This window comes from Lutra lutra, chromosome 16 (assembly GCF_902655055.1).
Source record: "Lutra lutra chromosome 16, mLutLut1.2, whole genome shotgun sequence".
In the NCBI taxonomy this organism is placed as follows: Eukaryota; Metazoa; Chordata; class Mammalia; order Carnivora; family Mustelidae; genus Lutra; species Lutra lutra.
In genome coordinates, this window is record NC_062293.1 from 49,689,662 (window position 1) to 49,712,870 (window position 23,209).

The window sequence follows — 23,209 nt, forward strand, 5'->3', positions numbered from 1 at the left end:
ATGGCAAAGGAGGAGGAGGATGAGAAGAAAGCTAAGAAAGGGAAAAAGGGGAAGAAGGCCCCGGAGCCCGAGAAGCCCAAACGGAGCCTGAAGGGGACGTCGCGGCTGTTCATGGGCTTCCGCGACCGCACGCCCAAGATCTCCAAGAAGGGCCAGTTCCGGAGCGCGTCGGCCTTCTTCTGGGGCCTGCACACCGGCCCGCAGAAGACCAAACGCAAGAAGAAGGCGCGCACAGTGCTCAAGTCCACGTCGAAGCTCATGACACAGATGCGCATGGGTAAGAAGAAGCGGGCGATGAAGGGCAAGAAGCCATCCTTCATGGTCATCCGCTTCCCGGGCCGGCGCGGCTACGGCCGCCTGCGGCCGCGCGCCCGCTCACTCAGCAAGGCGTCCACGGCCATCAACTGGCTCACCAAGAAGTTCCTCATCAAGAAGGCCGAGGAGTCCGGCAGCGAGCAGGCCACGCTGGACGCCTGGCTCAACCGCTCGGACTCCCGTGTGGGCTCCCGCAAGCTGCCCTTCCCGTCGGGCGCCGAGATCCTGAGGCAGGGAGGCCGCCTCCGAAGGTTCCCCCGCAGCCGCAGCATCTACGCGTCCGGCGAGCCAGTGGGCTTCCTGCCCTTCGAGGACGAGGCCCCATTCCGGCCCTCGGGCTCCCGCAGGTCGCTGTACGGGCTCGAGGGCTTCCAGGACCTGGGCGAGTATTACGACTACCACCGCGAGGGTGACGACTACTACGACCGGCAGTCACTCTACCAGTACGAGGAGGAGGAGCCTTACCTGGGCTATGGCGGCTACGGCCCCTACGGCCCCTACAACCCGGCCTGGCCGCCCTATGGAGACCACCCCCACGGGTACCCGCCCGAGGACCCCTACGACTACTACCACCCGGACTATTACGGCGGCCCCTACTACCCCACCTACCCCTACGGTTACGGCTACGAGGATTACGAGCCCCCATATGCGCCCCCGGGGGTCTACGCGTCCCCCTACAGCTACTATGATGGGTACCAAGGCGAGCCGTACCCGCACGGCTACTACATGGATCCCTACGCCCCTTATGAGGCGCCATACCTGCCCTACAACCTCCCGTACGACCTCCCGTACGATGTACCCTATTTTGATCCCTACAGGGGGCCCTATGGCACCCCCTATGCCGAAGGCATCTATGGTGGCGCGAACCAGGCTCTCTACCCTCCGGAAGCGCCCTATCTTTATCCAGAGGAGCCGGCCTTCGCCTATCCGTGGGCACCGCCGCCCATCCTGTCGCCCCACAACCCATACGCCCACCCCATGGATGACATCGCGGAGCTGGAGGAGCCGGAGGAGGCGGGCGGCGAGCGGCAGAGCACCTCCTTCCGCCTGCCCAGCGCGGCCTTCTTCGAGCAGCAAGGCATGGACAAGCCCGCCAGGTCCAAGCTGTCCCTCATCCGCCGGTTCCGCCTCTTCCCGCGGCCCCAGGTGAAGCTGTTCGGGAAGGAGAAGCTGGACGTGTCCCTGCCCCCGTCCCTGGACATCCCCCTGCCCTTGGGGGATGAGGACGAAGATGAGGATGAGGAGGAGATACCCCCGGTGTCCCGGGTGCCCTACGCCCACCCCTTCTGGGGCTTCCTGACGCCGCGCCAGCGCAACCTCCAGCGCGCCCTCTCCGCCTTCGGCGCCCACCGGGGCCTGGGCTTCGGCCCCGAGTTTGGCTGCTCCCCGCCCCGCCCGGCCACCTCGCTGGCGAGGTTCCTCAAAAAGACGCTGTCGGAAAAAAAGCCCATCCCGCGGCTCAGGAGCAGCCAGAAGGCGCGGCCAGGCGGCCCGGCGGTGCGGGAGGCGGCCTACAAGCGCTTCGGCTACAAGCTGGCGGGCATGGACGCGGAGCGGCCCAGCACGCCCATCGTGCTGCGGAGGGCCGAGGCGCGGGCCCGCAACAACAACAACTCCCGCCGGCCGCCCGCGCCCCCGCCCGCGCCCCCCGCCCGCGCCCCCGCCCGCGCCCGCGCCCCCCGCCCGCGCCCCGCCCCGGCCACCCTCGCACTGGAGCGCGCGCCTCTCCCCGCCCTCAGCCAGGCGGCCCCCCAGCCCCCGCCCCGCGGCTCCGCCAGCCCTGGCCCCGGCCCTCGCCGGCCTGCCCCGGCCGGTGTCGCCCTACGGCTCCCTCCGCCGCCACCCCACCGCCCTGGGTCGCCCCGGCTCACGTGCCCCTCACGCCGCCCGCCGGCTGGTGGGCCTTCATGGAGCCCCCTTCCGCGAGCCTGGAGGGGCCCCCCGACCCGCTGGCATACCCGCGCCCCCGGCCCTCCTTCAGAGGCTCCCGCCGGCTACCGGCGGCCTTCGGCCTTCCCTGGACCCCGCTGCCCTCTCCCCAGCCCTCGCTGAGGAGCCTGTCGGGCCTGGGCTACCGCTCGCCCGTGGGGGGCCTGTCCCCTCAGCCATCCCTCCACGCTCGGCCCTTCCAGACTCCCTTCTCGCCCCCACCCCGCCGGCCCCGCTCACTTCGGGAGCCCATGTCCCTGCGCCGTGGCTCTGGGCGCCTGGGGCCACCCTGCTCGCCGGTGCTGGGCTCCCCGAGGCCGCCTTCGCCGCCCCCTCTGTTGGGCCACAGCTCGCGATGCCGGTCCCTCAACCTGCCCTCGCGCCTGCCGCACACGTGGCGCCGGCTCAGTGAGCCCCCAACCAGAGCGGTGAAGCCGCGGGTGCGCCAGCCCTTTCCCGGGCCTCCTAGTGCTGGCCCCTGGCCGGTGGCCGCAGCTGCCCCTGAGCGCTGGGAGAGCCAGCGGGAGTCTGAGACTCAGAGACACCCTGGACAGTGCCCCCGCTGGCCCTAGCTGGGACTTGGCATGCCTCCCGCCCAGCACCCACCCTCACCCTGGCCAGGAGGTGCAGGCAGCCGCCGCGGGTTTTTCCAGGCCACCCCCCCGTGCCATGAAAACCCCTTCCTCCAGCACGTGGGCCCTGTGCGGCCCCTGCTTCCCAGCCTGAGGAACCCAGACTCGGACATGACCAATGTCTTCCTGGGTAGACACCATGACCCAGGGCCTGGACAGTTGCTAAAGTCAGCCAGCCCGATCCCTGAGAAGCCAGAAGAAGAGGCCGCTCTGGGGGAGCCTCGGCCACCAGCAGAGCCTGAGCCCTCCAGCCCTCCAGCCCCCAAGGATTCCCTGCCAGAGCGGAAGGCACTAAGGCTCAGCCTCTCCCACCCGCTGGCCACATGTGATAAGATGAGAGCCACGGGACCACCATGGCGCCGCTGGGGGACACTGCCCAGCGCCCCAGCCCCCTTGGCACCCTCTGGGGCTCCAGCACCCCTGCCTAAGGCGGGTGAGCGGCGCCAGGCAGGCCCTGGGCGCTTTGCAGTGGTCATGCCCCAGGTACAAAAACTCAGTGCTTTCCAGCGAGTTCGTCCTGCCGCCCTGCAGCCCACTGTCCAGGTGACCCAGGACCCAGAGTCCCGCCCCAAGCCAAGAGCCTGGAGTTTGCTCTGGTCCTGTTTCTGGCTGCCGGTGGAGGCCCATCGACCCTGGCCACAAGTGCTCACCAGCCCCCAGTCCGGCCGCCTGGGCCCTGGAGCCAACTGCCTGCCCCATGGGGGCCCCTGGGAAGAAGTTGGCCCCAAAAGCTGGTGGAACAAGGTATGAAGGCATAGGTCAGAGGGAGGGTTTGGGGGTTCTGTCCTGGGAAACAAGACAGGAGACAGCCTCACGATCCTGGTGAGCTGCTGCCTGCTTGGGCTTCAGTTTTCCCATCTGTAACCTGAGGAGAACAGCATTTGGCCTTCCAGAGCTTTTGGAAGATCGAACATGAAGGATGCCCAGCACAGGTGGGCACAATACAGAGACTCTGGAAACTCCTCCCAGTCCATTTTAGGGGAAGGGATCTTGTCCCAGCCTGCGCTCTGGGCAGCCCTGTCCTGGGCCAGTCTGGATGGCACGTCTGCCCCCAGCAGCCCCTCAGAGATCTTATCTGAGTACAGAACTTCAGGACATGCCTGTCCCCCCTGTCCCATCCTCACATCCATGTTCACACTGTTTCTGTTGCCACCTCCTGACCCTCCCCCAGCCTGGAGTCTTCCTCTTTCGACTTCCTGCTTAAGGTGAGTTCCTTGGGCTGCAGAATTCTGAACTATCCAAGGGTGAGAGGCTCAGGATCCAACTTCCCATGTCCTCATGGTATGGGAGGAAACTGAGGCCCAGAAGGCCACACAGTGGATGAAGGACCAGCCCAGGAGTCTGCCTGGGACCCCCGTGGGGTGCAAGGCAGGTGGCTTGTCTGAAGGGTGCCAAGCTCATGCCTGGCTACCACGCGCATGGCGGAACGCGAGCCTGATGCTGGGTGGCCCTCAGTGGAGGGGGGTGGTCACCGGAGACTCCCCCGGGACGCCTCGGGTGGGCGGGGCACGCAGGGCGGCCAGTGTTTCTCAGGCTCTGCACACAGTGCCCCGGGGAGCGGGTGGCCAGCTGGCCCAGCAATGGCGACTGGGGCAGCCTGGCTGCTGGGGGGGCCCTGGCCCCGGCGCCGGGTGCCCCGTGCCGTGTGGGCCGCAGCATTGTGGGAGCGGGGCGCAGGGCGCCCAAGGGTGAGGGGCAAGGATGCCTGGGCCCTCCTCACCCTGGAATACGTGAGTGGCTGAATTATTCAGGGTTTGTGGCCACTGGTGCACATGGCCAGACGGGTGGGAGGGAGGCCAGGGCCTGCAGGGTGATACTCTCTGTGTCCTACTTAACAGCCTGGTGACAGGCCTGCAGCACGCAGGGCTCCCTCCTGGTGTCCCCTTCCCTTGCCTGCTCAGAGGAGGGTGCAGGGAGGCTGGGAGGGCGGGATGCACACATGTTCTCACAGTCGTGTGGGTCACAGGCAGGCCTCTGGGTCTGGGACACGTTCTTAGGTGTATTGCAGCCAGGCTCTGAGCAAACGTGGCATCCTTGGTGTCATGAGTGTGCACACATATGGGCATGGTGGAGATCCCACAGCCCACGGAGGGGCGGGGGGGGAGGCGGTGCACAGGACCTTTGTCTTAAGATCCCCGCCAGCTGTGATCGAGAGAGCCCCAGCCCTCCATGCACTTGAGAATGGGTCAGACGGACCCTGAGAGTGTGTGTCTCTTAGCCAGGCAGGCTAGGCCCACGTGTGTGTCCACAGGCATGTTGTAAGACCACGGGTGTGGGTGAGAGTTGCATGAGCTATGAATGCCTTTGCATATGGGTCTGAGCGCAGGGGTGTACGTGTTTGCCCTGGGCTGGAAGCAGAGGTGTGGTGCTGAGGGGCACAGTCTCAGTGTCCGCCCTCCACCAGCATGTGGACGTTCATTAGATGGTCACATAAGCAAAGATGCGGGGTCCACCCAGGGCCAGGATGTTGTCGCTGGGACAGCATGAGGTTGGGAGGACTTCCAAGCAGTCAGAGGGAACAGTATGTGCGTGTGCTCAGCCCCAGGTCAAGGACACGGGAGCACCTGCCACAGGGGACACATGGGCACAGGGCAGGCCTGTGTCCCTGAGTTGCAGGCAGCCTCCATGGGCCACAGTATTCCACAGCAGGGAGGCCCCAGGACCCAGTCTGGCTTTGGCCTTGGGCTTCTCTCCTCCCCAGCAGGACCAGGTTCCAGGGGTGTGCAGGACCGGTGGCCATGCACAGGTGCCCTCCGTCTGGGCTGACCCCAGACTCTCTCTGACAGATGCACTCCATCCGCAGCCTGCCCCCCACAAGGTTCTGTGAGCAGTGCCGGGACGACGGCGTGGAGGACATGACGCAGCTGGAGTGAGTGGAGTGTGGGGGTGGAGGGGTGGCAAGGGGTCACCATGGGCCAGGGCGCCTCCTCCTGCGAAGGGGGCCTCTCACCTCCTGGAATGTTTCCAGAGCCTCCACGTCCTCACCTGTGAAGTGGGGTCATGTGGCATCACAAAGCCAGTGTGTGCTTGTCAGAGCTGTGAGTCACGCAGGCCTGAGTTCAAATCCCAGGCCCACTACCTCCTGGCTGGGAGACCTTGGGCAGATCGCTTTGCCTTTCTGTGCCTCAGCTTCTCATCTGCAAGATGGGAGTGGGTGGCTGTTACTGTGAGGGTGCTGGCACCTCGGAGGGGCCCAAAATGGTAGGGTTGGTGTCATTATCTGGTGGCAATGACTCAGCCCTCACGTCTGCTTCCCCAGAGGATCCCCTTACCCAGGGAGGTAGAGACAGTGATTAGTATAGACATGGAGAAACCAAGGCACGGAGAAGTTAAGGACCTTGCCCAAGGCCTCACACTGAGTTGGTGTCAGAGATGGGACTCAAGCTCAAGCCTTTCTGACCAAGGCCCTGCCGTGAGGGGGAAGGTGGGCCCTGATGTCTCCTCTTTGTGCCCTCCCAGAGACCTCCAGGAGACCACCGTGCTGTCCAATCTCAAGACAAGATTTGAACGGAACCTCATTTATGTAAGTCCCAGGGCTGGCCCTTTCCTGGGCTCAGAGCACAAAGGCGGCTGCCTTTTGGGACCACAGTGGGCAGAACAGATTTCTCCTGCTGAGCTCCCAATGTGAGGCCTCTGGTTTGAAATGCGGGCTTTCTACCATTTGAGTATAACATGCTAGAGTCTGGGGTTCTAGATGGTGGATGTCACCCACAAGGGCTCTGGCCACCTCAGAATACCCTGGGCTCCTGACTCCCTCCCCACTCCAAGCAGGAGAGGTTTGACCTCACCTTGAGGGAGAAGTTTCTGGAGCCTAGTCCTGACTATGCATAAATGGAGTACACAACCGCTGACATGGCCACCTTTGCAGATTTCGTGGCTGTGGGGTTTTGCTTACTTGAGCCTTCTCCGAGCCTCAGCCTGGTACAGAGTCTGAAATCCTTCAGCCAGAGTAGAGGACCCATCGAGCTGTCAGAGGGTCCCAGGTGTGAACACGGAGGCTAGGTGGCAGAGACACCTGGCTCCGTAGAAACAGGCTACTGGAAGCAGGGGAGGAAGTCTATGAGGAGGCATAGCATTAAGGCCACCGTCTGCCCAGCAGACCTACATCGGCAGCATCCTGGTGTCTGTGAACCCATACCGAATGTTTGGAATCTATGGGCCTGAGCACGTGCAGCAGTACAGCGGGCGGGGCCTGGGAGAAAATCCCCCGTAAGTGTCTCTGGGGCTGGGGCGGCGGGGGGTGGGGGGTGCTGTCCTGGGGTCTCCTGGGTCGCTCTGCCTGAGCTCGGCAAGTCCCTGCCTGCGCCCAAGCCATGCATAGGGCCAGCTTACCTGTTTGGCCCAATGGTCTCTCCCCCAGTCTGGCCATGCTCCTCTCTAGGTCAGAGGCCTCTGTGGCTCCGACCAGAATGGGCGCAGGGAGCATTTCCCCAGGATGAAGGGTAGAGCAGAACTGGCTGCTTGGGTAGACAGAGATGCTCTCCAGCTGACTCCCGAGGGGTTTGAGAGGCAAGGTCCTGTCCCAGTGATACCTGTGGCCTGTCTCTCCAGGCACCTCTTTGCAGTTGCAAATCTTGCTTTCGCCAAAATGCTTGATGCCAAACAGAACCAGTGCATAATCATCAGGTGGGTCCGGCTGGGGACCTTTGTGTCTGTGGGGCAGGGTGGAGGATGGGGGAACATACGGGAGGAATCTCAGATGACAGGTCTGCATCAGGCCAGACCCGCTGTGGGAGCTGGGGTAAATCACTTGGCATCTCTGGGCTGGGCCGGCCCGCCCACGTCCTCTTATGTCATAGGAGGTCAAAGAAGGGTACGGGTAGGGGGAGCCCAGAAGAGTCTGTGACCTTGTGGATGCTCACTCGGCTCCTTTGCCCGGTCAGTGGAGAGAGTGGTTCTGGGAAAACCGAGTCCACCAAGTTGATCCTGCGCTACCTGGCTGCTGTGAACCAGAAACGAGGCATCACGCAGCAGGTGAGTCTGTCTGTTGCGTGATCTGCCTGAGTCCCCAGGACTCCCGAGCTTAGTGCTCCCCTGGGACAGGCTCCTAGGCCCCACTTGGAGGATGGGGAGGCTGAGGCCAGGGTTGCACTGGGAGGGCTTCTAGGACTCTGGCTTTTTCTGCCATCACCCTCCCCATCCAAGGCATGGCTGCAGGGGAGTCCCTTCTGCCCGTGCTCCAGAGCGGCTCTGGTTTCTGCCCTGCCGGGCCTGGCCAGAGCAGAAGCCCCATTTCTCCTGCCTGGCCTCATCTTCCTGGTGGTGTAAGAGACAGGACAGTCCTAGGCATGGGGGTGGGCTGCAGAAGATGCTGGGGCACTGAGGACATGGAATCTGGGAGATGCAGGCTCAGAGCATTGTGGAGCGTGCTAGGTCCTCCAAACCTGAGAGTGTTAGGCCCTCAGAAAAACTTTCCCGAGGACATACTGTGTGCCAGGCCTGGGCTAGGAGATGAGGAAGCAGGCAGCAGCAATGCGAACAAATGTTCCCACACTCATGGGAATTTTGCTACAGTAGAGGAAACAGAAGGAAAGAGATACACAAGGAAATTACATCTATGTGAAGGGGTGGGAAGTTGTGGACAAAAAAAAAAAAAAATAAAACAGCAAAACAATAGAGGAGGTTGGGGGAGTTTGGGGGCTTATAATTTGAAGCATGGTGGTCAGTGAAGGCTCTACTGAGAAGGCGAGGGAGTGGGCCCTAAAGACATCTGGGGAAAGAGCAAGCAGGTGGAGGGAAGGGCAAGTGCAAAGGCCCTGGGGTGCAAGGAGGTCTGGTATGTCCAGGGGTTAGCAAAGTGGCCTGGGGGAGTCCAGATGAGGGAGGACAGTGGCTTTGACCAGGGAGGTAGTGACGGAGGTGGTGAGCACAGCTGGACCTGGGAGCAGTTTAAAGGTCAGCCGATGACTTGCTGAGGGACCAGATTTGGGGTGTGAGGGAGGGGATCGGTCCAAGGGCAACTCCAGGTATTTGGCCTGAGCCATAGGCAGCGTGGAGCTGCCATTAGCTGCATGGGCAGGGCAGTGGAGAAAAAACAGGTAGGAGTCTTTTCTCCCGGGGAGTCTGCTGGGCGTCCCTACAGCGATGGTGGGAAGATGGTGGATACGCCACCAGCCTGGAGCTCAGGGAGGGTGAGGCTGGAGGCAAAGGCCCAGCAACTCAGACTCCAGAACCTTCCTTTGCCCCAGGCTGGGCTTTCAAATCCTCTAAGTGTGGATTTCTGGAAGGACTGTCTAGGTGGGCAGGGCAACATGCTCTTTGAGCACCCCTATGTCCAGTGTGATACGGAGTCACACCAGGACAGCCCAGCAGCCCTGGGAGGCAGGTGCATTTGTGTCCATTTACAGACTGGGAATCTGGGGTCTGGGAAGGGAGAGCACTTACCCAGAGTCCCAAAGTGTGGGGGTGGAGGAGCTGGGATTTGAAGTTCAAGGCAGAGAGCTGTCTCGGCAGGTGTTGGGAAGGACGATGAGAGTGGTGGGATGTGGCTGGATCTGGAGGTTTCTGTGCCAGGCCTTCCATAGACATGAGGATGGGCCTGCCAGCTGTGATGCTGTGGGCTCATTTCCTAGCTGCTGCTGGCCCCGCTCACATAATCTGACAGTCCTTACCTAGGGTCGGTTTCAGGTACGGCTGGATCTAGGGTCTTAAACAGCATTCCTTGTTTTGGCTCCATCCCCATCTATGGGCATCATTCATTCTCTCTCCCATTGATCAGCAAGATACGGCCACAGTGCCACCTGCACTTCCTAACGTGCCAGGAAAAGTCTCAGGGTTCTCTCTTGTTGGACTAGTTTGGGCCACGTGTCCTCCTTGGGCCCAGCTGTGCCTCAGTGGGCCAAGGCCTGGGCCAAAGTCTCTGCCTCTGGGCTGGGAATGCGACAGGCATTCCCCAGGGGTGGAGGGTGGCTGGATGCCACCCAGCCCAAACTACAGGCCGTCACCCCACCTGTGGGTTGAGCTAGGGGGCCCCCCAGGACCGCGTGCTCACCCATTTAGCCCAGCATTCCTCTTCCAACTCCCTGGCTGTGTGCTAAGGACAGAGGAGCGGCTGACTCCCACTCAGACACCCTCAAGGGGATTCCAGAGTAGGAGATAGCGTGAGCCAACATCCAGGCAGACGCCGACTCACTGAACAACCCCAGGCCAGCTCACACTCTCGTCTGGGCTGCGGTCTACTTCTTTGTGCGATGGACATGGTATTTCCTGACTAAACAGGACCATGACCGTGAACAGATGGAAGAACTGGCGCCTTCCCCCAAGTAACATTTCTGCAAAGAGCAGGCCTTCCAGCTGCTTCTTTCCTAAGAATTCATCCCGAGGAAATGACTCAGTCTGAAAGTGCTGTGTACACAGTTACCCACATGCTTGGCACGGTGTTGTGATCTCATTCATGGGACTCTGCAGTCCCCTGGCTCACACCTCACCTTTCCACGTGTTTCCTGATCTGTGAAATGGGTGCGTCAGTACCTACCTCCAGGATGGTTCGCAGCCATATAATTAGGGCCACTAATCCTGCAATTCTGGCACGTGGTAGGTGCCACTGGCTCTGCCTTGGGCAGCTCTGCAGTCCTAAAACGCTGGTCTTCATGTCATTCATTCAGCACATATTTTTTGAGGGCCTCTGATGCTCCTGGTCTCGCATAGATGCTGGGGACCCAGAGATGGCATGCAAAGATTTTTGCCTGTGGGGGCTGACGTTCTAGGGTGGGGAGGACACGATGCAAGGAAGTGAGGGGATTTGCCAGCGGTGCTGAGGGCTCCAGAGGGAGAGAACCCTGGTCCAGAAGCTGGCGTGGGCCTGGGTCAGGAGGGCTTTGCAGGACGAGGGAGGGAAGAAGTGGAGATGGAGCCAACCAGGAGCTTGGCTGTGCAAGGCTTGGCTTTGAGCCTGAGTGACGTGGAAGCCTGAGGGGAAAAGTGACCTAACAGGTGTTCAAAGGACCCCTGGAGGGAGCAGGGCCAGGATCGGGAAGGAGACTCCCCTGGGAGCTCAGGTGATTGACAGGTGGTGATGGCCATGGAGACGGGGTAAAGAGGACATCCCCAGAGCTTTTTGGCAGGTAGACCCAGCAGACTCCCATACCCTGGGACCACACTGCAGGCCCCATGCCTAGACAGCTGGGGTCTCAAAGATTCTTGGGTTTGCTCTCACCTGGCAACCCCCCTGCCCAGCCCAGGGGCCCAAAGGGGTCAGTGGTCCCTCCATGCTCTAAGGCCCCTGGCTTCCTGGAGGGAGAGGGGTTCAGTCCTATAGGTGACCTGCTTCTGTTCTTGTCCCTCTCTCCTCCTTCTCTGTCCTGGGCACTCCTGAAGATAAAGGTACTGGAGTGTGCCTGTATTCGTGTGCATGCATTGTGTGTGACGGCAGGATGGGCAGGGAGGGGCATCCAGAGGCCTGTCCTGGCTGGGGGCTGCTGTGGGAGGGGCCGGGGGCTGGGAGAGTGTAGCTGTGGCCTGAGTGTGGAGGCTGGCAGCATGAGGGGTGTTGGGGGACACTGGGGAGACTCAAGGATTCTACAGGGAGCCCACCGCCTCACACAGCGGGTCTGTATCTGGGAAAACCTAGGGGTGGCCCTAGCTATACTCCCTACTCCGGGCCCCCAGAACAATTCCCACATCTTCTGGGGTCCAGATCCTGGAGGCAACACCCCTCTTGGAGTCCTTCGGTAACGCCAAAACCGTCAGGAACGACAACTCCAGCCGCTTCGGGAAGTTTGTGGAGGTCTTTCTGGAAGGGTGAGTGGGATGGTGGCAGGAGGGACCCCCCAAGATTTTGCGGTGCACCCCATGTTCTAGTGCAACCCCTCAGAGCCCACGCCGGCCACCACCCTGCACAAGCTGACTGAGCTCCCCCTTTCCAGGGGCATGATTTCTGGTGCCATAACCTCCCAGTACCTGCTCGAGAAATCCAGGATTGTGTTTCAGGTGGGACAGGACCTCCCGGGGCCCTTGTGCACTGAGAGGGGCTGGGGTAGGCAGATATGCAGAGCCTGGCACCTGTTGGGGTTGGGGCAATGTTGAATTAATGAACAAAGACATGTTTCTGTGTGAGCATGTGATCTCCTCTCCTCTCGCACCCCCTACAGCCACACTGACACTTTCTTGTCCCCGAAGCACACCACCCATGATCCTGCCTCAGGACCTTTGTACCTACAATCTCTTCTCTCTGAGCACTCCTCCCCACCAGACACTCACGTGACCCAACCCCCATCTCCTCCAAGTCTCCCCTGAAATGGTACCCGCTTGGGGGAAGCTACCCCATTTAAGATGCAGCCCCTCCGCCTGGGTGGCTCGGTGGGTTAAAGCCTCTGCCTTTGGCTCGGGTCATGATCCCAGGGTCCTGGAATTGAGCCCTGCGTCGGGCTCTCTGTTCGGCAGGAAGCCTGCTTCCCTTCCTCTTTCTCTGCCTGCCTCTCTGCCTACTTGTGATCTCTGTCATTAAATAAATAAATAAAATCTTAAAAAAAAAAATAAGATGCAGCCCCTTTCCATCCCTCTCCCAGAACTCCCACCCCCTCCCTGCTTTATTTCTCTCCAGAGCACTCTGTTCTATCTGACATGTCTTATTTTCACTAGCGGTTGGCTGGATGTCTATCTCCACAGCTAGCAGGTGGGCTCCAGGATATCGAAGGCTTCTGTGTCCCTTGTTCCCCACTGGGTCTCAAGGGCCTATAAGAGGGCCTGGGGTGCAGTTAGGGCTCAGCCGCCCAGGCTGAGAAAACCGTCATGAGGCCCGGCGTGTGCACATCTGGGCCTTGGACACAGTACAAGTAGCTGGGTATGCCCAGTGTTCACATGAGACCTTGGTCTCATTCCTCCAAACAAAATTAAATCCCGACCAGTGCCCCCTTCCTACCAGCATTCCAGGGCTTCTCTGCCCCTGCACCCACCCCCAATCAGAGCCAGGCTGGGGGCTCACTGCTCACAGGTGCCTGGTCTCACCTGTATCTGTATGGGCAGGCACACCTGGCCTCGTATGTGTGTCTGGGGGTCACCTAGGTAGGTGGCTCCCTTCTCTGCCCCTGCCCATCCCCGCTACAGGCCAAAAATGAGAGGAACTACCACATCTTTTACGAGATGCTGGCCGGGCTGCCCGCCCAGCTGCGACAAGCCTTCAGTCTACAGGAGGCTGAGACCTACTACTACCTGAACCAGGTGAGCCCTGGCAGGCATCCGAGGGCCCCCAGGCCTGATATCCCTGCCCCATCACCCTGTGCAGGCTGAGAGAACCAGCTCATGGTGTCCTGATAGCCAGCGAAGGGGGTGGGGATTGGCGGGGGGAGGGCACAGCTTTGGATTTAAAGTGTGTCTTTTCACAACAAGGTGATAGGCATCTTTGGGGTCCAAAGTGGGGGTAGAGGAGGCCTACCTGACTTCATTTCTCTACAACCTAAACAAAGATAAGCAGCTGGGAGTTACGGCACTTCCGGTTTTGTGCCTCAGTTTCCTCATCTGTGAAATGGGGACAGCATAAGACCACGTTTTAGGGTTATAGTGAGGACGAGATGAGCAAACGTATATAAAGCAGTTGATCAGGGCCTGCCTCCTGGGCCATGGGAGTGGGACAGAGCTAGAGTGCCTGCCCAGGGTCCCTGACCCCTGGCCCCTGCCCTTGCCCAGGGCGGGAACTGTGAGATCTCAGGGAAAAGTGACTCTGACGACTTCCACCGGCTTCTGGCCGCCATGGAGGTGCTAGGCTTCAGCGGTGAGGACCAGGACAGCATCTTCCGTATCTTGGCATCCATTCTGCACCTGGGCAATGTATACTTCGAGAAGTATGAGGTGAGAGCCCACAGCCTGCAGGTCCTCTCCTCAGAGGTTTGGGGGCCATGGATACTAGCCTTTCAGGGCACACCATGCACATTTCATTTGTTCTCTCTCCCACCTCTACCCCAACCATTGGGGTCGCTCCTCTTTTTCTTATTGATGTATGAGAGCTTTTTATATATGAGAAGGAGACCAACTCTTGGTTCCTGGTGGGAACTGCCAATATATTTTCTGGCTTGTTCATTTGTATTTTGATTTGTACCCAGGGTGTTTTGTTTTGGCGTTTTCTTTGGTGGTTGGTTGGTCCTGTTTTGGTTTGTTTTTTTGCCATGTAGGTTTTTAGAATTATTTTCAGGTATTTTATTTAGGAACCTTTTCTTGTATAAATTTTAGACTTTGTATCATTTTTAGAGAGGGACTTATCTCCCTAAATTGTAACAGCTGGGGCGCCTGGGTGGCTCAGTGGGATAAGCCTCTGCCTTCGGCTCAGGTCATGATCCCGGGGTCCTGGGATCGAGCCCCGAATCAGGCTCCCTGCTCAGTGGGGGGTCTGCTTCCCCCTCTCTCTCTGCCTGCCTCTCTGCCTACTTGTGATCTCTGTCAAATAAATAAACAAAATCTTAAAAAAAAATTGTAACAGCTTTCACCCAGCACTTTTTCAAAATGTGTTATGGGGTGTGTGTGTGTGTGTGTGTGTTCACATTTAATCTTTGGTTCATCAGGAGTTTATCCCAGTAAAGCGTGAAGTAGGAATCTGGTTCCTTTTTTTTTTCCATGTGGTTACTCAGTTACACTAATTCTGTAATTCAAGAAATAGAAATTTATCATGTACTAAATTCTCACATACATTTATGCCTAGTTTCTCATTTACTGTCGTGCTTTATTAACTTATGTATTGTGTGTCTATTTCCCACTGTTTTATTTTGTTTTTTAAAGATTCTATTTATTTTTTTGAGAAAGAGAGAGAGTGTGTGTGAGTAGTAGAGGGAGAGGGAGAAGCAGGCCCCCCACTGAGCAGGGAGCCTGATGTGGGGCTCCATCCCAGGACCCTGAGATCGTGACTTGAGCTGAAGGCAGACACTTAACTACTGAGCCACCCAGATGGCCCTAAAATCCCCCTCAGTGCTTTAATTATTGTAACTTCATAACACATTTGACTATCCGTCTTCTTGTGCTCCTCCACTCCCCTTCTATCTCAGAAATTTCCTGTTTTTTTTTCTAGCTTATTTATGCTTTTTACATGAACTTTAAGTCAAGTTACGTAGTTTAAAGCATGTTGCCGTTGCTGTTTGGCATGTAGACGGATGCGCAGGAGACCGCCTCAGTGGTGAGCGCCCGGGAGATCCAGGCCGTGGCGGAGCTGCTCCAGATCTCCCCTGAGGGCCTGCAGAAGGCCATCACCTTCAAAGTGACCGTGAGTCCCGGGCCCCCGAGGGCTGTCAGAGCCCCCCGCCAGCACCTGGATGGTATGGACTGTTCCCTCTGCCTCGAATGCTATTCCTTCTCGTCCTTCAAGACCTGATGCAAGCATCCCCCATCAGGGCGCCACCCCTAAGCCCTGGGTGGGTCATTACCTCCCCCGGGGCTCCCACAACCACTGGCCCTTTGTCCCTTCCCAAGGCGGATCTCGCTGGGTCTGTCGCCTTATGCGTGTGTCTCCGCCTTAGACCCCCGGCCCTGCCCCCACCCGCAGCATAGTCAGGCAGAAGTGGGGGTGAGGGTGTCTTATTCCACCTCTGGCCAGCCGTGCGACTGAGACCAGTCACACCAACATTCCTGCTCTCTTCCACGTGCTCCCCCCAATCCTCCCGGGGGCTTCCTGGAGGCGGCAGCCAGCCCGCTGCCATTCAAGGGCCTCATCCCTCCACAGGAGACAATGCGAGAGAAGATCTTCACCCCACTGACCGTGGAGAGTGCTGTGGATGCCAGGTGAGGCCTTGCCCCTCCCTGCCTAACCCCCAGATGCCTGCACCCCACCCCCACACCTTCCCACCTGTCCCAGCACCATCTCTGCTCCAGGGACGCCATTGCCAAGGTGTTGTACGCACTGCTCTTCAGCTGGCTCATCGCCCGGGTCAATGCCCTGGTGTCCCCTCGGCAGGACACGCTGTCCATCGCCATCCTGGATATCTATGGCTTCGAGGTAAGGCTGCACGTTGGGTGAGGGGCGGAGGACATTAAGCCACCTCTCACTCCCTTCTCTGCTGACAGCCCCCACCATCTCCTCTCTCCTCCTTCACATACCCGCCTGAGGCCGAGGAAGGCAGGGAGGGCACTGGGCAGCTGGGGCCAGTGAACGGGGCCCTGGGTGGGGACACGTGGGCTACTGGCCTAGGAGGGAGCTGGCCCAGCCTCACCCCCCGCCTGGCAGGACCTGAGCTTCAACAGCTTCGAGCAGCTGTGCATCAACTATGCAAATGAGAACCTTCAGTACCTTTTCAACAAGATCGTCTTCCAGGAGGAGCAGGTGTGCGGAGCCTCCCTGAGCACTCGTGTCCCCTCCTGATGGGCCAGTGGGCCTCATTGGGGCCAGGCAGGACAATACTGGTTCTCAGAGGGCAAACCGGAAGTGGTCAGGCGGAGGGGAGGGAAAGGTGTTCTGGGCCGGGGACCAGCACATGTGAAGGCCTGTGCTCTGGACACAGAAGATGCTGGGTGCTGAGCCGACAAAAGCCCTCTTGGCCTTGTGGAGGATCCTTCTCCCCCGCTGCAGGGCTGTCCCGGGGGAGGGTGGAACGGGGCTCAGAGATGGTTCGTGTTGCCCTCCCGGGGAGTGAGCTCCCTGTGTGAGCAGAGGTGCCCCTGGCCAGACCCTTTCACGGGGCTCCAGCCTAAGAGGCAGGGTGGGTGCGGCCCAGACAGGGCAAGGAGGCCAAGCTCTGGACGCCTGCAGGAAGAGTACATCCGGGAACAGATCGACTGGCGGGAGATCACCTTTGCTGACAACCAGCCATGCATCAACCTCATCTCGCTGAAGCCCTATGGCATCCTGCGGATCCTCGATGACCAGTGCTGCTTTCCCCAGGTGAGCCATGGATGCTGTGTGAGCCTGGTCAGGTTGGTCAACGTCTCTGAGCCTCATGGCCTCATCAGGCCTGGGTCCTGCCTTCTTATCTGCTCTTGCCTGGGGGACAGGAGCTCAGGGCACCCAACCTACAATTCACGACCTGGGGGACGGAGGCTGGGTAGGGGGCTGTGGTGTCCAGAAGAGGGTGCCAGCCTGGGAAATTATGGAAGGCTTCCTGAAGGAGGTGACCTTGAGGCTGGACCTCAGACTCTGATTGGAAGATGCAAGTCCAGGGTGGGATTCCGCTTAAGCCTCCCCAGTCAGGGCAGTGGGGCCGCTGGGGGCAGCTGTGACTTGCTGCTCCCCAGCGCTCACCCGGAAGCAGTTTGGGCTGGAGGATTTGCCACTAGTCCCGGAACGGGGTGCCCGGCTCCCCTGCCCACCCGCTGACCCCCGCCTGCCCACAGGCCACAGACCACACGTTTCTACAGAAGTGCCATTACCACCACGGCGCCAACCCGCTCTACTCCAAGCCCAAAATGCCGCTGCCCGAGTTCACCATCAAGCACTACGCAGGCAAAGTCACCTATCAGGTGAGACCCAGGACAGCCTGCACAGCGTGCTGCGAAACCGTCCGCAGTTGGAGACACAAGCGCACCAGGGGCTGCAGACACTCCCTCCTGGTTCTAGTCCCCTGCCAATCCTCAGCTGTGTGACCTTGGGCAAACTGCTTTACCTCTCTGAGCCTATGTGGGGACATCTGGAAAATGGGGCTAATGATAGTGCCCATCTCCTGCGCTGAATGTGATTAGGAGTAGCTGTTACCAGTAACGACGCGGATGCTCACTCTGTTATCTCAGACATGTTCCTGCCCTGGGGGTGGTGTCTCCGGCCAGGATCTGAAGCTTCTGTCTCCATTCAGGCCTCGTTTTCCTCATCTGGAGGACAGATACAGGACAGGGTCCTCCACTAAGGATGGGGCCAAGACCCAGACTGTTTATATGAAGCTATGGCTGGTGCCCCCTCCCTGGAAGATGGGAATGGTATTGGGAGCAGAAGGAGAGGGGACCACAGGAGGGGGAAGGGTCCCGTATTCTCTAGGACGGATAGGGAGATAGAGGCCCGGAGGGGCAGGGACGGAGAGCCCCTGACCCACTGTAGGGAAGAAGGAAGGAGGAGGGGAGCAGACAGACTGATGCACACTGGGGTAGGTTATCCCCCTGCCCTGCCCCCAGGCTGCATGGCCTCTAACCCAAGCTGCCCCTTGTTACCCCTTTGCAGGTGCACAAGTTCCTAGACAAGAACCATGACCAGGTGCGCCAGGACGTGCTGGATCTCTTTGTGCGGAGCCGGACACGGGTGAGCAAGCTTCACCTCCCACCGCTCTGTCCCCACCGCCCCCCCACCACTCCGAGAGCAACCAGCCCACCATCAGGTCCCTCTCTCGGTCCAGGAAACGGGGAGGTCCCCTAGGTACCCAGGTGCTGGCCCTGCCTCTAGCACACCCCAGGTCCAGCCAGGCTCTGACCCTGATCTCAGCCCTAACCCAGAGTCTTGCCTTGCTCTGTACTTTCTCCCATTGCTGGTCCTGACCCCTGAAGAGCCATGCCCCTGGCTGGTCCCACTGGATCACCCTGCCTGTCCCCCGGCCTTACCCACCCAGCCATGCCCTGCCCTGTCCCTTCACTGAGCAGTTTTCCCAAATAGCCCTGTTGTTTCCAGACACCCTCCCCCATTCTCTGGGTGTCCACCTTCTTCTCTGTCAAATGGGCACCCTGCTGAGGTCATTGCCAGAGTTCATGGCCATGTGTGTAGAAGGCCACCGTGGGACCAGCTGCACAATCAGACAGAAGGAAAAAAGTCAGCCCGACCACGGGACAGGTCCCTTGGAAGGTGCTGAGCACCTTGACTTGAAAGGGGTGTGGTCCAGGAGGACAGCAGCCTTGCAGAGAGGGCAGGGGCCCAGGGAGGTGGTTTTCTGATCCCTGTGGTCTGGAGATTTGGTTCGTTTTGTTTTTAACTCCTTTTGCCCCCACCCCCTCCACCCCCGGCCTCGCCACCAACCTCTGTTTCCTTGTTTCTATCTCTCGGCCCCTACCCTGCCGTGTCTCCCTGTCTCTCGGCACCTGGACCACTGCCCCGGCCTGCTGCCCACCCCTGCTCAGGTGGTGGCACACCTCTTCTCCAGCCACGCCCCACAGGCTGCCCCTCAGCGCCTGGGCCAGAGCAGCTCCGTCACCCGGCTCCACAAGGCACACACAGTGGCTGCTAAGTTCCAACAGTCGCTCCTGGATCTGGTAGAAAAGATGGAGAGGTGAGCGTGCAGTGGGGTGGGCATTCAGCTTCACCTCTGACCCACACCACCACCCTTACGGTCAACACTTCCCTTCTCTGGGACCTCACACGGCTGTCCTCCCACCCCTGCGCAGGTGTAACCCCTTGTTCGTACGGTGCCTGAAGCCCAACCACAAGAAGGTATGTGAAGAGCCAAATCATCTTCCCCGTGACGTGTGACCTGGGGCAAGTGGCTGTGCCTCTCTGGGCCTCCATCCATCCAGCCCACTGTGGGGACTGTTTGTAACTGCTAGTGCCTGGGGCACGTGGGTGGGCTGGTGTGCAAACTCCCTATCTGGGCCGTTCTTACAGGAGCCAGGCCTCTTTGAGCCAGACGTGGTGATGGCGCAGCTGCGCTACTCGGGGGTGCTGGAGACCGTGCGAATCCGCAAAGAGGGCTTTCCAGTGCGCCTGCCCTTCCAGGTGTTCATCGACAGGTACCGTAGCAGGGTGGTTCCTGAGCTCCACAGATCCTTCAGCTCTCCCGCTGCCCCAGGAGTACAGAACCCAGGCAGGACGCAGCCTGCCATGCACAGTTGCTCAGGTTGTTCACCACCCAAGCTCATCATCGGCTAGCTATCACAGGGCAGATTTATCCTTCCGCTTTTTTCGTAGTTTCACCGCCTGTGTGTGTGTAGGTTCTAGGAGTAATTTGAAGCTATTACAAGTTTCCAGCAGGTGGCAGTAAAGTGTCTTATTCCACGGGAACCGTAGGTACCGCTGTCTCGTCGCTCTCAAGCACAACCTGCCAGCCAGCGGGGACATGTGCGTGTCCGTGCTGAGCCGTCTGTGCACAGTCCTGCCGAGTATGTACCGCGTCGGGGTCAGCAAGGTGAGCCCCACTCCACGCACAGCCCCTGGAAGCCACAAGTTCAGGGGCTTCAGAGCGGGAGACGATGGAATGAGAAACGGCGCGACCGAACATTCCTGACCCAGAGAGCAGCGCCGTGGGGCTTGGTCCCGTCTCGGGACCGTTACTCGGGCCGGTCCCTCCTCCCGGTTCCCTGTCGCGGATCTTCCCACCTCTCCGCGCTCAGCCCGCCCCACACCCACCCCGGCTGGTCCTCCCCCCGCTGTCTCCTGGGAGACCCTAACGGGGCCGCCTGCCCTCCGCAGCTGTTCCTCAAGGAGCACCTGCACCAGTTGCTGGAGAGCATGCGGGAGCGCGTCCTGCACGTGGCGGCCCTCACCCTGCAGCGCTGCCTCCGCGGCTTCCTCATCCGCCGGCGCTTCCGCTCGCTGCGCCGCAAGATCGTCCTGCTGCAGAGCCGGGCCCGGGGCTACCTGGCCAGGTACCCGGCCCTCCCAGGGCAAGGCTCCCCAGAGCCCCATGGCGAGGCTTGGGCGGGGCCATGTCAGAGCAGGGGAACGAAGCTCCCTGGCCCCGAGGAGGCGTAGCAAGTAAGAGCCGGGTCTCGGCCAGAAGGATGTTCCCACTATGGCTCTGCCTTGCGCCGTCCTGCCCACCGAGCCCCTGGCCCTCCTGATCTCTCCAGCCAAGAGGAGCCCCAGCCTGCATCTTAAGGAGCCCTGGGAGGACAACCCATTGGGGTGCGCCTGCTCCTGGCAGTGTGGTCCAGGCCCTGCCACTTAATTGGCTGCGTGACCTTGGCCAAGTCACTGCCCCTCTCTGAGCCGTACAGGGCTCCCATAGTGAACCCTGGGTGCTGATATCCAGGACGGGCTGGCGTGGGCATCTCTGCACCTTGGCCACCCTGTGATCCCAACCCCTGCCTGCCCCATTCCCTCCCCCCACACACTTCTTTCCACCTCCCCCCCCCCACTCCCTCCAGGCAGCGGTATCAGCAGATGAAGAGGAACCTGGTGAAATTCCGGTCCCTGGTGCACACGTACATGAACCACCGGCATTACCTCAAGGTGCAGGCCGGCCCCTCCCCCTGCTCCGGGGAACCAGGCGGCAGCGGGAGGGAGGAGGCACTTAGCACCCAGGAGGGGACTCCTGGCCTCAGACAGTCCTGGGTTCCAATGCCCACTCTGCCACCCGCTAGCTGTGACCTTGGCCTTGCCCGTCCTCACTTTACCTGCCTTCCCCTGGGGTTGTGGAGGGGGTTCCGTCAGATCTTGCTCGTGAAGGATTTGGCCTGTACCAGGTTCACGGCGAGGCCTTCAGTCGTCGGGTATGACAGAATTTGTCGACCGAAGCTGCCCTAGATACAGTGTTCCTTTTACTTCAATGCCCGTCTTGGCCTGTTGTCATATAAACCAACGACCCAAAGGACAAATGTAGTCCCCAAAGCCTTGAAGAACTACCTGGCTTCTACTGAAGGCTTTGTGGAGGGATGGAGACGGGGACCTCCTATGGGTCTTTCCCTTTCTTCCAAGTATTACTCCCTCTGCCTCGTGCCTCTGCTTCTCGCTCTTCTTCCCTTCCTGTTTCTCCGGCCATATCTTTGCCTCCCTCTGCCGCCTGCGAGGCACCAGCCACCCTCTGGGAGCCGGCTCAGGCTGCCCCCGGCCTGGGGCCTGCCGTCGCCTCTGCCCACCATTCCCATGCCTTGACCATCTGCTCTCCTGCAGCTGAGGGCAGAGCGGAGGCTCCGGGCGGAGGAGGCGCGGCTCCGGGAGTTGGAGGTGGGTGCGGGCGCTGGGTGGCAGCAGGGGTAAGAAGGGAGGCTGGCTGGCGGGCGTTGTGGAGGGCCTGCCCCTCACTCTGGGCTGTCCCTCCAGGAGCTGAGCAAGCGGGAGGTGGTAGCTGTGGGACACCTGGAGGTACCTGCTGAGCTGGCAGGACTCTTACAAGCCGTGGCAGGTCCGTGAGTGCTGGACCCTGGGGTGGGGGGTGGGTGTGGGCGGGCACTGGACTCTGGTGCCCCATGACCTCCTTCTCTCCACAGGCCTCAGAGTGGCCCAGGTGCCCCGGGTGGCCCCTGTGCGGACTCCCCGGCTCCAGGCTGAACCCCGTGTCACACTGCCCCTGGATATCAACAACTACCCCATGGCCAAGTTTGTCCGATGCCACTTTAAGGTAAAAGCTGGCGTGGTCCCACATGGCCCTGGCCAGTGGGCACTGACAGATGAGAACTCACACTGATATCAGCCTGGGGCAGGCTCCTGGCCGTGCCCTGCAGCGTGGGGTATGAGCCCCTGAGTTGCTGGATCATGAGGAGTCTGGGGGCTCTGGGGGAGGGCTGGACGGAAGTGGGGGGCCATCGGGGGCTTAGGAAGTGGCCGTTTGCCCACCAGTTGGAACTATTTCAGATGTCTAACAACCGGTTGAGCCACGGGACATCATCCCGTCTCATTTCCAGCTCTCCAGGACGCTCAGATGGTCTTCACCCCCAGCTTGCTGATGGCCAGGGTCTGCTCCCTTTCAGGCCTCAGTAGCCCCATCCACACCCTGGGGAAAGGAGCCCATAGCTCCCTGGCTCTTGTCCCCCTCCCTGGCACAGAGCAGTGGATCCAGATGTGCCCACAAGCCCCAGCTCAGTCCCCACACCCCGCCCTGTGCCCACAGGAACCTGCCTTCGGGATGCTGACAGTGCCCCTGAGGACACCCCTCACACCGGTGCCAGCAGAGTGCCACGCGGAAGCCGTGAGCGTCTTCAAGCTGGTAAGGGTCCGCCCAGGCCGCCTTTGAAGTCTCAGGCTGTGAGGCTCCTTGTCTTGCCATCCTCGGTCCTGCACTAGCCCAGGCCATTTAGCCCAGGGCTCTTCTTTGGAGGAAAGACTTCTGGTGTGGGATGGAATCTGGGCTCCACTCTGGGCTAGGGCTAATCCCACTCGGGGGATTGGGAGCCTTTCTTCTCCCAGCCGTCTTCCTGGCAAAGAGCTTCCCAGAGGACCCAAGAATAGATCTGGGTCCTCTCCTCGAGGCCTTCCTAGTCCGAGGGGGAAGGCAGAGCACACCTGATCAGTGATGACTAGCATGGACAGAGGTTGGGCACAGAGGCCAGGAAGTCTGACTGGAGCCCTAATCCCGTTCTGGAGGGACAGAATCAGAGAGGGCTTCTTGGGGGGAAAGTGCGGGTTGGGGGGGGGTAGCATTTGAGCTCAGAATCTGCCAGCTGAGACAGATGGCAAAGGCACAGAGAGAAGAAAAACTTGATGTCAGACACATCAGTTGGAGCAAGTCAGAAGGGCAGAGGCAGGGAGGGGTCCCAAGGGCCTGTCTGCCAGATCCGGAGCTTGGAGTTCATTTCAAGGGCCCTGGGAAGCCAAGGAAGGTGCTTGGTCAGACAGGGATGTTAAAGAGTGCTCTCTG

General features: G+C 60.2%; 1 protein-coding gene across 1 annotated transcript in view; it reads left to right on the forward strand.

The window, feature by feature from the left end:
• Positions 1–23,209, forward strand: part of MYO15A (myosin XVA) — a 49,170-nt gene continuing 25,961 nt past the window's right edge. The window contains 32 exon segments of the mRNA XM_047707855.1: positions 1–1,957; positions 2,007–2,158; positions 2,160–2,772; positions 2,775–2,817; positions 2,819–3,620; positions 5,663–5,745; positions 6,336–6,399; positions 6,976–7,085; positions 7,428–7,502; positions 7,760–7,850; positions 11,193–11,198; positions 11,512–11,615; positions 11,741–11,804; positions 12,921–13,034; positions 13,500–13,661; positions 14,947–15,060; positions 15,517–15,575; positions 15,666–15,789; positions 16,018–16,113; positions 16,540–16,671; positions 17,121–17,246; positions 17,935–18,012; positions 18,819–18,967; positions 19,083–19,128; positions 19,300–19,424; positions 19,702–19,819; positions 20,104–20,279; positions 20,781–20,865; positions 21,526–21,579; positions 21,676–21,757; positions 21,843–21,973; positions 22,463–22,558. Coding sequence (XP_047563811.1) covers positions 1–1,957; positions 2,007–2,158; positions 2,160–2,772; positions 2,775–2,817; positions 2,819–3,620; positions 5,663–5,745; positions 6,336–6,399; positions 6,976–7,085; positions 7,428–7,502; positions 7,760–7,850; positions 11,193–11,198; positions 11,512–11,615; positions 11,741–11,804; positions 12,921–13,034; positions 13,500–13,661; positions 14,947–15,060; positions 15,517–15,575; positions 15,666–15,789; positions 16,018–16,113; positions 16,540–16,671; positions 17,121–17,246; positions 17,935–18,012; positions 18,819–18,967; positions 19,083–19,128; positions 19,300–19,424; positions 19,702–19,819; positions 20,104–20,279; positions 20,781–20,865; positions 21,526–21,579; positions 21,676–21,757; positions 21,843–21,973; positions 22,463–22,558 — 6,231 coding nt within the window.